The sequence below is a fragment of the Bombus affinis genome, chromosome 18 (genome assembly GCF_024516045.1).
Source record: "Bombus affinis isolate iyBomAffi1 chromosome 18, iyBomAffi1.2, whole genome shotgun sequence".
NCBI lineage: Eukaryota > Metazoa > Arthropoda > Insecta > Hymenoptera > Apidae > Bombus > Bombus affinis.
Genome location: NC_066361.1, coordinates 5,050,921 through 5,066,711, shown reverse-complemented (window position 1 = coordinate 5,066,711; position 15,791 = coordinate 5,050,921). Strand labels below are relative to the sequence as shown.

At 37.4% G+C, this 15,791-nt stretch overlaps 1 protein-coding gene and 1 long non-coding RNA gene across 12 annotated transcripts in view; one reads left to right on the top strand and one right to left on the bottom strand.

The window, feature by feature from the left end:
• LOC126926433 (tyrosine-protein kinase Btk29A-like) overlaps positions 1-15,791 on the top strand; it is a 193,861-nt gene that overhangs the window by 109,151 nt on the left and 68,919 nt on the right. The window contains exon 5 of one of the 11 annotated variants that reach the window (XM_050742750.1): positions 5,354-5,578. The exons of the other annotated variants lie outside the window; for them this stretch is intronic. Within the exon in view, the coding sequence (XP_050598707.1) occupies positions 5,354-5,379 (26 nt within the window). The 3' untranslated portion in view covers positions 5,380-5,578. Of the gene's footprint in view, positions 1-5,353; positions 5,579-15,791 lie in introns of those variants that run through there. 11 annotated transcript variants of the gene reach the window in all.
• On the bottom strand, positions 10,668-14,330 carry LOC126926481 (uncharacterized). The gene is made up of 3 exons (XR_007714649.1): positions 13,992-14,330; positions 13,805-13,875; positions 10,668-10,697 (listed from the first exon to the last, which is right to left on the bottom strand). It is a non-coding gene; the product is annotated as an uncharacterized LOC126926481 (long non-coding RNA).

Here is a 15,791-nt window from a genome sequence, read left to right as displayed (position 1 = left end):
TAGCGCTTTCAGCTTGCAGGATGCAGACGCGGCCGATAAATAAATTACGAGAGAGAAGGAACTCGCGTTTTCCAACTTTTCACCGACTAGCGGCATTAACAAATGCCACGTTCTCCCGATGGATTTCCACCCCTTTTCAACACATACATACGCGCGCCAAAGAAAATGAAATGGGCCATTTAGAATCTTTTGTTCTTTTAGAATAGAAAGGCTGAAATGTTTAAAAAGATCGAACAACCTGCAGCTCTTTTATCATTGAAAATTCCCCTTGATTTAGTTATAACTATAGTTATCGTGGCGGGTAATGCCAGTAGAATATAAAAGTTTGGTATTAGACATGTAAGGTCGTACAAGGTCCTTCTTGCTTGAGAATTTCTTGCAGAGTTTTTTTTCTGAGATATTGACATTGAAACTACTGGCATTTGAGACGTAGCTATCTCTACCAAAACCAGCCAAAATGACTGGTTTTTAAAAAATACATAATAGTAGAATATTTTTATATTTATTGATTTATTATTATCTTACAAAAGGAACTCCACGTTCTGAGATCATAAAAACCATGTAATAACAACTATAATAATAACAATAAGTACAATAATGAAGAATATTTAGTATCAAAATCTTTGGTAACAAGAATACTAAAATAAATTTCCATTGGTAAATATAAGAAGTATAATATAATAATATAATAATAAGCGTAATAGAATAAATAAAATACAAATATAACCTAAGCAGTGGCTAGAAAAAATATTGCTATATTTACTCTCTAACATTTACGTACTAACTAATTAAGTTTCATTTATTAGTACTGAGATACGTATAATTTTTCTGCTGGACTAGGTCGAATGCGTAGTGGAGATGTTTGTATGTGGATATCAGTGTGTGGAGATATGTGTGTGCGCGGCGACTGAGAAACAGATGAATGTAAACAGTTCGGTCGGTTAACAGTCTACGAAAGGTCGAGTATGGAAGAAAGTGCTAAGACGCGTGCAAGTGTGTATCGATGAATATTCTAAAAATCGTTTATAAAATAAATATATGTCTACGTTAATAGTAATGCCCAGTGTAAATTTAATGTCTCCATAACAATATTTCGGCCATCGAGATCCACAATTCTCAACAATTAGTATTATTTTAACGTAAATATAGAAATTTGACATAACGAAACTGAAATGTAGATTAAACATCTTTTTATTATTGATGAACCTATCTGCAAATATTTTTTATAGCCAGTGTGTGTTACAACCTAATAACAGTACACGCTAAATGCCTGTAATAAACACGTGTAGCAAATTGCATTTCTTTTTTTCTTCCTGTCTCCATTAGGTTCTTTCCTTTCATTCGCCCATTCCAAAAAACGTACAATTTCATCCATCGAAAGAACGAACGTAACACCTCCGCTACGTACCAATTTATCAAATCTGTAAAGCATGGCGTGTAACACACGATATTAAGCGTTTCCGCAAGTTCATGCCACGGAAAGCCAGCAGCAGCAGGAAGACATTAACGACATTCATTTAATACCGGATGCCCTTGGAAAAAAATCCATTAAAGCTACACGTTCGAAAAAGAATTACGGGGTAAAATGTACGAGAACATTAGAAAAAAAAAAAAAAAAAAGAAAGGAAACCACCGTTATATGAAATATTGCTCTTTATTTTAACGGGGCAACCAGAACAGAGAGAATATTTTTTAATGCGTTGCTCGCAGACGAAATGGTGGCGCTGTTAGCCCGTCAAACTGTATCGTTCCTATTCCGACTCGTTCGTTACACGAAATTTATTCACAACGGAAATTCCATTAGCAAACACTGCTAACAGTGGAGTCCTATCTTTTTTCTCCGACATTTTTGTTTTGCTTTTTTTTTTCTCTCTCGATTCACTCGCGGTTCTCCACCGCGGTTCGATTATGAATCAGCTTGTCATGGCAGTTCGCACGAAACGCAATATTTGCCCACGGGTATGTTGATTCGAGCGAGCTGTTGAAAAGTGTCTGTGTCCGCCTTATTTGAGTAATTTGTCGATGTTTGTTAACCGCGAACGCACGCAGGCAAATTAAGAGTTTCGATGGAGCTGCAGCGTTTTTACAATTAACTTGAAATATCGCGTTTGTTAAGACATTTAATTACAGAATAAACAAGGCCGATGTTGAATTTTATATTTTTTATCGCAGCACGTGCTCTCGCATCACATCTTCACTTTTACGCTGCGTAATTAATTTTTCTAACCGTGTTCGAAATATGTCAATTTTAGGAGAAAGGAAACTTATTTTAATCGTCGACGGTTTATGATATCTCCGTGTAATTAGCATATATGGAAAGTCGATTAGTCGAAGCTAATTAGTTGTTTTCTCTAATTCACTTGGTTGCGGAAATTTTGACAAACTCATTCTTTTTTTTTATTATTTAATTTATAATTTGCAATTTGTCCAGCTGGACATTTGGTAAATAAACTCATATTTTTACGTACACTACTGTAGAAAGAGATAGTAACGACTATTTTATGCTACTTTGACTATTTCGTATTTTTCTGCATATTTCAATTTCCCATAAATGCGTAAACATTCGAAGTCTGCTAATCGCGAGTTCTAGCGATGGAATCGAGAAATTTACAGAAAATGATAAATATTTATAATATGAAAGAAAATAAATTCAAACGACATGGTACATAACCTTAAATCAATGAACGTACAGTGATCTTTGATCCTAATCGAATATCACTATGTAAAATTTAATTCAATATAAACTGCTCTTTCTCTTATTCGAATTTGTTAGCGACTCTTATTACGATTATTAATGACCGGGTTAATGACCAATTGTTTAATTAATCAGATTTGTTGAGAATTGTGGATCTCGATGACCGAAATATTGTTATGGAGACATTAAATTTACACTGGGCATTACTATTAACGTAGACATATATTTATTTTATAAACGATTTCTAGAATATTCATCGATACACACTTGCACGCGTCTTAGCACTTTCTTCCATACCCGACCTTTCGTAGACTGTTAACCGACCGAACTGTTTACATTCATCTGTTTTTCAGTCGCCGCGCACACACATATCTCCACACACTGATATCCACATACAAACATCCCCACTACGCATTCGACCTAGTCCAGCACAAAAATTATACATATCTCAATAAGATTAATTAATGACCCATTATTACAATTAACCAAATATCAAGATCGCAATGCTAATGTAGTGTTCGTTGATTTAATGCAAACTATTGTAACAGTTATGTTTATAAATAACATAGTTTTCGTTGATTTAATGTGCAACCAATTTTTCCTTTGATCAGGTAGTCGATATTATTCGCGTCCATCTTGAAATTACGACGCGGAATTCGCTGTTTAATGTTCCTTCACGAACACGCATTCATCAACGTTTTTTCTTGCCAACAGATAAACATGTTGCCAATATTTGACTTTTGTCATCTACTTTTTCTTTTCTTCTTTTTAATACACGAGGTTGAAGAGGTTCTGTTTTTCAGCTGCGCAAACAACAACATCGAGACGAAACTATAAATAAAGGGAAGTCGTTAAATCCATAAACTGTTGTACGAGAGAAGCGAAGAATTTTGTATTTTTAACATTCCAGTATTTTTCTTCGCACGATACACGAGACATGCAGATTCCTCGGTGTTCCATTCCATTTTTTCCCACTGTATCTGCCAACCAGATACGATATTTCACTAACGTGATACTGCATTATCGAATGTCGTAAATATCAGTCGTATGCGCGGCCACTGAATTTATAATAATAAACGTTATGGAGAGCGGAATTGTAGTCAGCGATCAGCCACATTGTCAATGTTTCACCGTTTCCATCCATCGTTTATCATTCTCCCTAATTCCTGCGAGTTTCAAACCGAGTTTCCTATACGAATTGTAATTAATCTTTTTTCTCAGTTGGTATCTCAAACCATGAAAGCATCTTACAAACAATCAAAAAACACTTCCCGGAACAAATCCACCACTTATTCAAATCATACCTAAGCAACGGAACTTTTGTAGTAAAAATAAAGGATGTATATTGTGAAGTAAAAGACATCAAGGTAGGGGTACCGCAAGGAAGCGTCTTAGGACTAATATTATACACGATATACATAGCCAACATACCAACAGCAAAATACTGACATTCGCGAACGACACGGATGTACGTCAGGCACACTAACGCAGAAACAGCAGCCACCACATTACTACAAGAGCACACCAAAAGAATAGAAAAATGGCTACAAGGTAAACAAATAAAAACAAACCCCAGTAAATGCAGCCATATTACATTTACACTAAGAAAATGGAAACCACCAAATATTCAATTGAATGGCACGCACATAACACAAACAAGGCAGCTTAAATACCTATCACTCCACTTAGACACGCAACTTACATGGAAGCAATATACTAAATCAATTATAGACAAAATAAGACAGATGTGCTGGTTAACTAGTCGAAATTATAAACTCAGCATAGAAAATAAATTAAAAATATACAAAACGATAATAAAACCAATTTGGACGTACGGAATGCCACTATGGGGGACAGCAGCCACATAAATAAACTAGAATCGCTACAATCGAAGATACTCAGAACAATAGTGAACGCCCTCTGGTATGTCAGAAACGAGGATATAGGTATAGACTTAAAAATACCAACGGTGAAGGAAGAAATCGGCAGGTACATAGAAAAAACAAGGAAAGAACGGCAACAGATCCAAACCAGCTGGCTGCTGAAGCGAGTAAAACTCTGATAGATAGAAGACTAAAAATAAAACACCCCATTGATTTCACTAATGAAATAAAATAGTCAAACTCAAAGATGGTATCCCTCTGGGGGTAACCATCCACATGTTATTTAGCAATTTACCAAATGTCCAGCTGGACAAATTGTAAAGTACTGAGGTGATATCGGGTGTCGCGCGTTAAATAATCACTCGGTGTTTAGGTCAACGATATATTTATTAACAAGTATCTTCTTTTGATCGCATTACGTATCGCTCTCGGTTTTATTAGTCAATTTCGCTGCGCGGTTGCAGCACGACTTCATCGCTCCCTGGTTCAAACTTAACTATCGATCGGATTCGATTCTTTTCTGTTTGTCGCCCCTCAATATCCCCACTATCCACGCGTTTGTTAGGCGCGCGTGGCAACGGTGCCGGACCTTCTCGAATATTCAGCGTAAGGATTGTTGGGATATTGATGGTTCATTAGCCACTTCGCTTTGACGATATACATTGTTGCCAAGTGAGGCCACAGTACAAATGAAATAATAATTTCGCTCAGCTGACATATTCGGAGAACCTTTTCTATTCCAGTGATTTATATTTGTCTTTCTCTTTTGTTCCAGGTGAGTACGCTACGATACCGATTTAATTGACCTGTAATTTGGTGAGTATTTGTCAAGTTGTTTGAAAACGGCAAAAGTAGGCCATAATTAATGAAATGTATAATTACATTATGCAAACTATAAATAAATAACATTCATGTGGAAATGATTGAGACTAACGAATCGGAAGGGAATTATATGCTTATCGTAACTATAATTGTTGACATAAAATTTTTATGGAAATTATTACGTCGTTTCTCTTATTTTCATAGACTTAGTGTTATCAGATTTTTATTTGGTTTTGATTAATGCGAGATATTATAGAAAGTATAAGTTTGAATACGATGGAAAATTTGAAAGCAACAAGCAAATATTTCGCGTTGGAATTCTAACAATTCTAACAAGAGAGAGAGAGAGAGAGATTAAAAAGTTGGGAAGTTGGGAAGTGTCAATGTTAAACTCAGTGAATTAAAAAGCTATACAAAAATTATAATATTGGAGACATTGTTTCTTAAATTTACCTCAAAATTTTCTATTATTTTCTTATCACCTTGGCATAACTAAATTCGTAGAAGTAACTTGTTTCTTATTAAATTGAACTTGAAGTTTTTGTTTTTGCATATTACTAGCTACTATTACTAGAAGCGTGTATTTGCATCATTAAAATTGTGCATAAAGAGAATTAGAGTTATTGGGTTAGCAACTAAGTGATTTCGGGTTTTGTCAACACCACTTAAGGATTTTGTCATTATTTGCCACATGGCGAGAAGTATCACGTTGCCAAACAAAATCTTATTGTGTGACGATGAGCGATGTATTGGGTTGGCAATTAAGTGATTGCGGATTTTGTCAATACCACCTGATGACAAAATCCGCAATCACCTAGTTGCCAACCCGATAATTAACACTTTACTGACCGCTAGCGGTTCAGCAGCATACGCACGTCCGACCGGCAGCTCTGTTTCGGTTTAGACTCTCCAATACCGTTCTTTTCGTTCATCGCGAACGCTAAGTTTTTCAAATTGGTATAAAACTGCGGCAGCTTACAAAGCAACGCAACTGATGCAACTGAACAAGGTACCTTAGTACTAAATAATAAATTACTGCTCAAATAATGAGAAAGATTGTCAGCGATAGAAAGGTGATTAATAGGCTCTCAGTCGGTAAGCATCGGTGACAAAAAGCCGATGAATCGGCTAATGGTCGGTAAAGTGTTAACGCGGGGGACGTGTATACTCGTGCAAACGAATACAAAACAAGCGATTAAGAGGAAATTCGATGTGAATCGTTCGTACGTTAAAAACAAGGAAATTAAGGAAATACGTCAAGCAGCGGCTATTGTTAAACACCATTGTTAATATTACTGTTGCCTTTTGTCCGGTAGAAAATTTCTGTTTTATCGGTGCAATGGAGTAGCAAGTAGCTGGTCGGTGAAAATGAGTACAATGTATAGTTTAATGGCTAACGAAAAAATAATCGAATCCTCTTGAGATTGGTCGTTCGTTAAAACGAAATGAATTCCATTGTAGAATTCCTATAGAGTTGTATTTAAAACGTATTTCTTTAAAAAACGAATTCAAACGAATTCAACTGAGAAAAGTAAATGTTTTTATTGGCTAGGCAACTAAATGATTGTGGATTTTGTCATTAGGTGACATTGACAAAATCCGCAATCACTTAGTTGCCAACCCAATATTAGACGCCTCCGTTCCACGACGACGATGATCACAAATATTTGATCGAAGTTTCCAATTAGTAAGCTTTTAATTAGTAGCCCACGTCAATTATTTCCTCGACACGACGATTCCATCGAATCTGCGCGATCGTTTCGCGAAAGTTCCCATCGTACAATCGTACGATTTCGTTAGACTTTTCTCGTTGTTGCACGAACGTAATTGTGAAAATAAGGTTAGCCATCGACAAGGATCGGAAGATCGGCAAGCGAGATGTTGTTACCGGAACAGCGTCGCTTGGCAATTCGCCATTCGAAGGATGAATGGCGACAATTAAGGGACACGCAATGATATTGCTGCCCTGTTGCGATTAACAGTGCAGCTGTGCTTAACGAAATTGTTAATTGCTAATTAAAGCAAGATCGAACTCATGCTGTTAAATATGCAGAATGTCCTGTGTTCGCGTGACGAGAAAGCCTTTCGGTTAATAATTTCCGACGTAATACTATGTTAATGAGTTGAAGCATCGCCCTCAAGTTAGTTACATGGAAATTTGTGCCACGAAACGCGTAGTTATTGCTCTTCGCTTTTATTACTCCATATACGTAGCAGCAGCTTTAATCTCTTGTTGATATTGAATTATAGAAACAGCTGGAATTTACGTGGAAATCTTTCGAGTGTACATTTGCCAACACCTGATACGACTTCATTAAGACCGTTGAATACACAAGCACTTTCGTAATTTCCATTTTAAGTGGCACGAATCATCCGTGTGTTCACGTGTAATCGTATTATATGTCGGTAACTAAACGATTGCGGATTTTGACAATATATATAATGACAAAGTCCGCAATCACTTAGTTGCCAACCCATATAATATTGTACATGGTATATGGTACATGGTACATGGTACATGCTACATGCTACATGGTACATAGCACATTGTACATGCTACATGATACATGGTACATGCTACATGCTACATGCTACATAATACGCGCTACATGGTACATGGTGTATGATATATGGTACATGGTACATGATGCATGGTACATGGTACATGATGCATGGTACACTGTACATGGTACACGGTACACTGCATGCTACACGATACATTGTACATGGTACATGGTACACGGTACATGATACATGGTACATGGTAGATGGTGCATGGTGCATGGTACACGGTACACGGTACATGGTACATGGTACATGATACATGATACATGATACATGGTACATGATGCATGGTACATGGTACATGATGCATGGTACACTGTACATTGTACATGGTACACGGTACACTGCATGCTACACGATACATTGTACATGGTACATGGTACACGGTACATGATACATGGTACATGGTAGATGGTGCATGGTACACGGTACATGGTACATGGTACATGATACATGATACATGATACATGATACATGCTACATGCTACATGCTACATGCTACATGCTACATGCTACATGCTACATGCTACACGGTACATGGTATACGGTACATGGTACACGGTACATGGTACACGGTACATGCTACATGCTACATGCTACATGCTACATGCTACATGCTACATGCTACATGGTACACGGTACATGGTACACGGTACATGGTACACGGTACATGGTACACGGTACATGGTACACGGTACATGGTACACGGCACATGGTACATGGAGTTTCGTTTCATACAAGATAACTCCGACACGATGCAAAGGTAAAGTTGAACGCTTGTCACCGGTATCAATTATCGACTTAATTGTTTTATAAATCTATATAATTAAGAAACGTACTCCCTTATCAATAATAGTGATCTTAAGTTTCATCCAAGCTTGTCTCAGAAAAATTCGGTATCGACATTCGACAGTTCGATTCTTCGACCAATTAAACGACGTCTATAGCTGAACGTAGCTCGTATATCGTCGACGAGAAAATCCTTAGCCGATGATGAAACGCTCTGTTCATGATGCAATATGTTCGTAACGAGAAACAAGAATGGAGAAACGAGTACCGGTACGATCGAGTTATCTAGAAAAGTAATGAACACGGTTTCAATAGCAGACTTATCGACGCGGTGCAGTCACGTCCAGCGAATTCGACTAATTTTTTTCACCCTCTTCGTCTGTGTGTGCCTAACGATCGAACGCAAAGGAACAGAAAGAAACGGGAGAACGACAGAAACAAAGGAAAAAAGAAAGATAGAACAGCGAGCAATTAGTTGGTTCGCTAGACTAGTTGTGATTAATCGTGGGCGTTAGGTGGCATTTTCATGCAGCGACGACTCGCTCGGTCTGCGACTGGGACATCAAGCCGCAAGCCCGCGAACGCCGATTAATCGCCGTAATCCGAAATGATCGTGGCAATTTGACGAGGAAAGATATGGTTGGAAACGCGGCGTAATTTATTCCTCGTTTCGGCTTCTCAACGGCTGAAATCAAAAACGCTGCCCCGTGAATTAGTCCAAGTCCCGTGATGATATTCCATCGATTCCTCAGCCTCGCAATCAACTTCTTTCGCAGATTTCCTCGTTTTCAAGCGTTACCTCCAACCTGTTTTTAATTACCGATTTTTTCCAACATTTAACGAGCTGCTTTGGAGGATTTATAGGCATTGAAAAAGTCAGGATTGAAGACGTTTTTTCGGTGAAACTGCTTGATCGAATTGCATTAATTTTTAGCTGTCAGAGTGATAGGTTCCGGACTTTCTTTCGCTCTTGAAAATTGTCACATATGCACAGCTGTTTTTCACAGAATTAACGCTAATTTTTACTGACGCAGAAATACGTATATGCCTTCTTCATTGTAATAATTTATTATTAGGCTGTCGGGAAAGTGTCCTTCTTCCGCAAACGTGTTTTTACAGCAGTGCACCTTCATACAGACGTGAAACCAAGTCTGTGAAATGTCACAGCGTTTATCTCAACAAAACAAAATCGATCGTACGTAATTCAAGAAAATAATATAAAACAAAGAACGTCGTGCTTCTATTATCTCCTCATAAAACGAAAGAAACTTTTCGGGCAACCTAATATTACGTATTATAGGTTAGCAACTAAGTGATTGCGGACTTTGTCATTAGGTGGTAATGGCAAAATCCGCAATCACTTAGTTGCCAACCCAATATTGTGTCTGCATTTTCTTGGGGAACCGTTTGCGTGGTCACGTCTGACGCACGAGATCGCGTCAAAGGGACCCTGATCGAGGAATTCTGATCGAATTGTATAACCGTTTGAGTCGCAAGCAGCACAATGGCGCTGTTTACATTTTCTGTGGAAAAGCGCCAGTACATTTGAACGATACGAACGGCTGTATTCTCTATTTCATTGTTACCTTGTCAATAATTTTGATTGAAAATAACTAGAAATATTTATAAACTAATAGTACCCATATATAATAATATAAATGTATCTCAGAAAAATAACAAATATGATTTGGCATTTTTCGACCCTGTTTTTTCAAACACCCTTGCAACTCAAACGGATAATCATAATTTTATTTATTTAATAATGAATTTGTAACGGCACTCGACAGCACAACTTCCCAACAGTTTCTGTACCGTGTCTTGCTATAGAAAGACCCTATTCTTTACTAGACGACGGTAGAGTAGTGGTTAGCGTCGTTGGTTGCAAACGTTGCAGATCAGGTTCGAATCCCGGCACTCGTAATTCGGTTTTTTCTCCACGATTTCTAAATGAGAAAAAAGCAACTCGGATGAAGACAAAAATCCTTATACAGCAGCAGCACAGTATCACGATCTATCCACCTCAAATTGTTTTATATCAACATACTAATTCGAATCAAGATACTTGCGCGAATACATTCAATTCTGGTTTTTACAAGGCGAACTTAGCTTAGCAAGAAAGCGCTGGAAGAAATCAACAATGAGCTTTCTGTCTCGTTCGCTTGAATCTGGTGAACGCGCGCGTGATTGCTGTACCGGGAATATCAATATAGCAATCTGTTTAGGTATATGTGGCTTTCGTACGTTCGGCCGTAAATACGCACGATATTTAATTTCGTTTCACGATCGCGTGAAACTTCTACTTGAAAATGACACGAGCTCACGGGGCTCGCGATATTAAAACCTTCAACGGCACACCAGCTTTTCCTGTGAACGCGTTACGTTTCAACACGTCCAATAACAAGGTTTCTGAAGTAAAACACCGTGAAAACGGGATTTTAAGTGTAATATTATGGTATTTCGGTAGACAAATGGATTTGTCATAGGCGAAAAATTGCTGAAAGAGAATAAAATGTTTCGACCACTTTCGTGCAAGGTAATTAAAACTCAGCCCTTTAAATATTCGCGCGCAAACAAGCGATAAATCGAGCTACCTTGCGGACGTTTTAAGAGGGCGTTTATTGCTTTAACGTGTTTCATTATCATCATGCGTTAAAGTGATGGTGAGAAGATTTGAAATAGTTTGGTAATCTTCTTGTTCTTGCAAAAAGTTTAATAATTGGATTGATTTTTTATTAAAGAATTTTCTCATTTTTCTCGCGCAATTCTAAGCAGAGTTTTTTAAATTGTTGATTTATAGAGGACGTTTAAGATACTTAGAATAATCAAATATCTGGTCGATTATTTTTTTTTTTTTTTATTGTTTAATTTGTATTTTAGAATTTGTCCAGCTGGACATTCAGTAAATTTTTTAGCTTTATTGCTAAATAAATAAAAGGTGGATGGCTACCCCCAACGGGATACCATGTTCGAGTTTGTTTATTTTATTTCTTTAGTGAGGTGTTTTCTGGTCGATTATTTAAGTAACTTATTTAACTGAATGTAGTAATTATGCAAAGTGTATGTAGTTTTACACACCAGCCTTGCACAAATGAAAGTTTTTAATTTAATGTCATCGACATGTGGTGAAACAACCACTTACAATCAATGAATATTCAGAAAATAAATAGTCGATATTAATGATTACGGATAAATGAACAATAACACATATTCTTTCTTTTAATTTGAATCTAGTAGAATAATTAATCTCGGTTGTGGCAACAAGTAAATGATCAAATCAATAGACACTTTTTTATTGTAATTTTAGAAGTATCAGAAAAATATAAACTTTTTGACCAAACGCGTTAACGTGTCCGGTTACTTTTGAATATATTAGTATACTTTCTCAGTAAATATATCAACAATCTCTCAGCTATCGAATTAAAAACGCTTACAAATTTCAATAAATAAAATGAGGTGTACTAATTTGTTAAAACAGTTTGGTTGGTATCCATAGTGACGAAAAAACGTCAAGATTGCATCAGTAAAATTTGAAAATAATATAGACGGGAGTTATGATACATTTATTAGAAACATTCATGATAAGTGTCTCACAAAAGTATTCGAACGCTGCAACGCTGTTGATAGTTTTTCATCTTCCTTTGCACCGAATGTAAACATCATTGCTAAATGAAAATATTGGTACGTTCACTTGAGGTTAGGATATCGTTTCAGTAACAGTGTTACGACCGTTCGCGGAGAGACGCGACCGCGAGGGAACGCGTCAGCGAGAGGCGTAAATTCTCGCTACGATTTTGATAGTCGACGTCGCGAACCAGTCGTTCCCCTGTTTCGATTAGGATAACAGAGGTAGTTCGAATGATTGTAACACAGAATTAACAGAGTTAATATAAGCTTCCATGTTTAACAATATTTAAAGTTATAATTAACACGGTGCAAATGATTTAACGATGATACAACTAGTGTATTATTATAATTCGACTCGACTTTATAATATTTCTCCACGTATTCGTTTGACTAAGCGATCTTGATTTTATTTCTCTGAACCTCTCGACGCATTCGGTTTGAATCTTCGTATGACACTGACTGCCCTTCGATTTTTTCCTTTGTCTTCTCTTGGAGACGACCCCCACCACGCTCGGGTCTCGCAACCGTTCGCGCTTATGATCACGTATGCCACCTTTTTTGTGTAGGTAAAATAACGGACCGAAGGCGAATCGATGTTTTTTAAAACTCGCTGCTTGACGACAACTATGCGCTTATCGCTACATTGTGTATATCTCGCCGGTCATGTAAGACGATCTGTCTGCGATACTGTAGTACCAAGGGAGAGTACCACGAAACAAAACATATATTAATGCGGTAAATCATAAAAAAGATTGACTTTCGCTAAAACCTATATTAATAAAGATAATTCTTTTTGGGACAAAGTCATCTTTTCGGATGAGTCAAAGTTTAACATTTTTGGCTCGGATGATCAAAATTAAATGTGAAGAAAACCAAATATGGAATTGGAAATTCGACATTTACATCAAACAATGAAACACGGAGGTGGATCGGTTATGGTGTGGGGGTGCATGGCTGCCAGTGACACCAGAAAGTTGATATTTATTGATGGAATACTTGATAAATATAAGTATTTAAATATTTAAAAAATAACATTAAACATGTGCCTGTAAATTGGGATTATTGGAAGATTTCCACTTCCAACAAGATAATGGTCCTAAGCATACTGCTAGAATTGCGAAAGAATGGATCGTATATAACACACCACACATGCTAATTACTCCACCGCAAAGTCCAGACATAAATCCGATTGAAAATTTATGGGTTGAAATCGGAAAAAGATTAAATACATTTCAGATAATCTCAAAGCAAGTATTGGAAGATAAAATTTTAGAAATATGAAACTCCGTTGAGTGTAGTTTTACAAAAGCATTGGTTTATAGCATGGAATGTCGATTGAGACATTATTGCTGCTAAAGGTGGTCCAATAAAATATTAATATTAAATAATTTAATAATATATTTAATAATGTATAACTTCTACCTACGTTGTTGAATCCTTTTCAAATTTTACTGGCGTAATCTTAAAACTTCCATCTTTCTATTGACATCTGCTTGTCTAAGCAAATTACATTAATGTACATTATTTCGGCCATTCAAGTTTGTATATGTAAGCGAATACTTTCGTCAGCCACTTGGTATATTTACGAGCTCTCCTCAACTGAATATCCGTACCGATTTCTCCGCAACGATAGTTCTGTCGCGACCAGTTATATTCTCTCTGGCTGTAGATGTGTTTCCGCGTAAAGCGTCCCACGTTCAGCTAGCGGCCATGTTCAACGACTGGGTCTGCCTGAGTAATTGTTTACGAGGGTGCGACCGGAGAACGCGGTGATCGTTCTAGCGGACAATAAACATCGGACGCGATACGAAACAGAAGTCGAAGGCGTGCCGATAGATGACGACGTTTCCTGGTCGAAACAATAGCACTGTTTCGCGGAAGGCTGTCCATCGTGAGATTAGCGGAAAGAGGGTGTCGCTCTAACCAATCGCTCAAGCGGAACGTATCCTGAAATTTTCCACGGGAGTCGTGGAAATTTTTGACAATTTTTAGATCAACTTTTCTAAATAATAATTGCTGTTCAGTATTTTAGAGTTGAAATTTCAAGTAGTTGTCGAACGACGAACAAGTAGCACCACGGTTACAGCTTCTTCTGACGAGATCCACTGCTCGTCGAGTTGAATAACCCTGGCGTGTTTTCAAAAGGGGTTTTGCTTATTTCTTTAAAAACACAGAGGTAGCTGTCTTCATTCACTCAAGCCTTCGTAGCATCAGTAACTCGGACGAAATCCATTTGTCCATTTCCTTTACGTTTGCAATTTGAAGGAAATGAATGGTAGAATGGGTTAGCTTCATTTGAAAGCCCATTTCTCTTGTTGTCTCTCGTGGATTGTTTTCAGTAGTTTCTTAAAACGTTATTTCTCAGTCTGTATATTGTATATACAAAGATAGCCACCTCTGTGCTTCGAACAAATAAACAAATCCTTTTTGGAAACGTACTAATAATCACAAATAATGTACATTAAAGTAATTTGCTTAGACAAGCAGATGTCAATAGAAAGATGGAAGTTTTAAGGTTAGTTGCCAACCCAATATTTTTCCATCATCTGTTTCTTCATCGCAGTTCCTTTTGTCTTCTAAAGTTGGTAATATTTGTGTATAATCGCCTAAGTATCTAGCGTACATCATTAGAAAGTTGAATTTAGGTAAAATGGCGCTGTGGGATCGACATGTACGAAAGAACGTGTTATTTAGAATTTCGATATGAACGTTTCGCTTCTGAAAATTTCGCGTAATTTCACAAATTTTTATCCTTCTTCGATGGACTGTGTCAATCAAAAATATGTCCCCACTACGTATATATGTAAATTTAAAAACTTGAAGAAAGAAAAAAGACCAGAATGGAGGAGATAATGGAATAATTTTGAACGACAAAGATGGTATCCAGAGAAGGAAGACGCGTCTCGTACTCGAGCCATCGCCGGCTAGACACGCCCCATTATACAAACGTAGCTCTCTTTCCTTTATCGGCGGTCCATCTAAAATGGAAAAGTTTCCGTTATTTTTGCTCAACGGTCCGCCAGCCGCATCTAAAGTACTTGGGCGACGAAGCTAGTGAATAAAAAATCAGTCGGACGATTTCATAGAAGATACGCGTTTAGTCGAAAACTCGGATGAAACGTCGATGATACGAATGCCAGTTTCTGGTCGTTGAGTCCATCGTAGAGTGCATTAGCCAGATAATCGACGAACATCGTCGGCCAACGAGGAAAAAATGGTGCAGCTTCAGCGGAGAAACGTGGCGACAGATATTCGCGAAGCGACATAAAAATTCAATCTCTTCGATGAAGCGTTTCTGCTTGTTCCCTGGCTCGTTCTATTTCTACGCCTCGGAGCAACGAATATGGAATAGTCTGGGGAATTATGGATCGACGAGTATATATGGAAATTTCGGCTGATAGGTGGAGATGCGT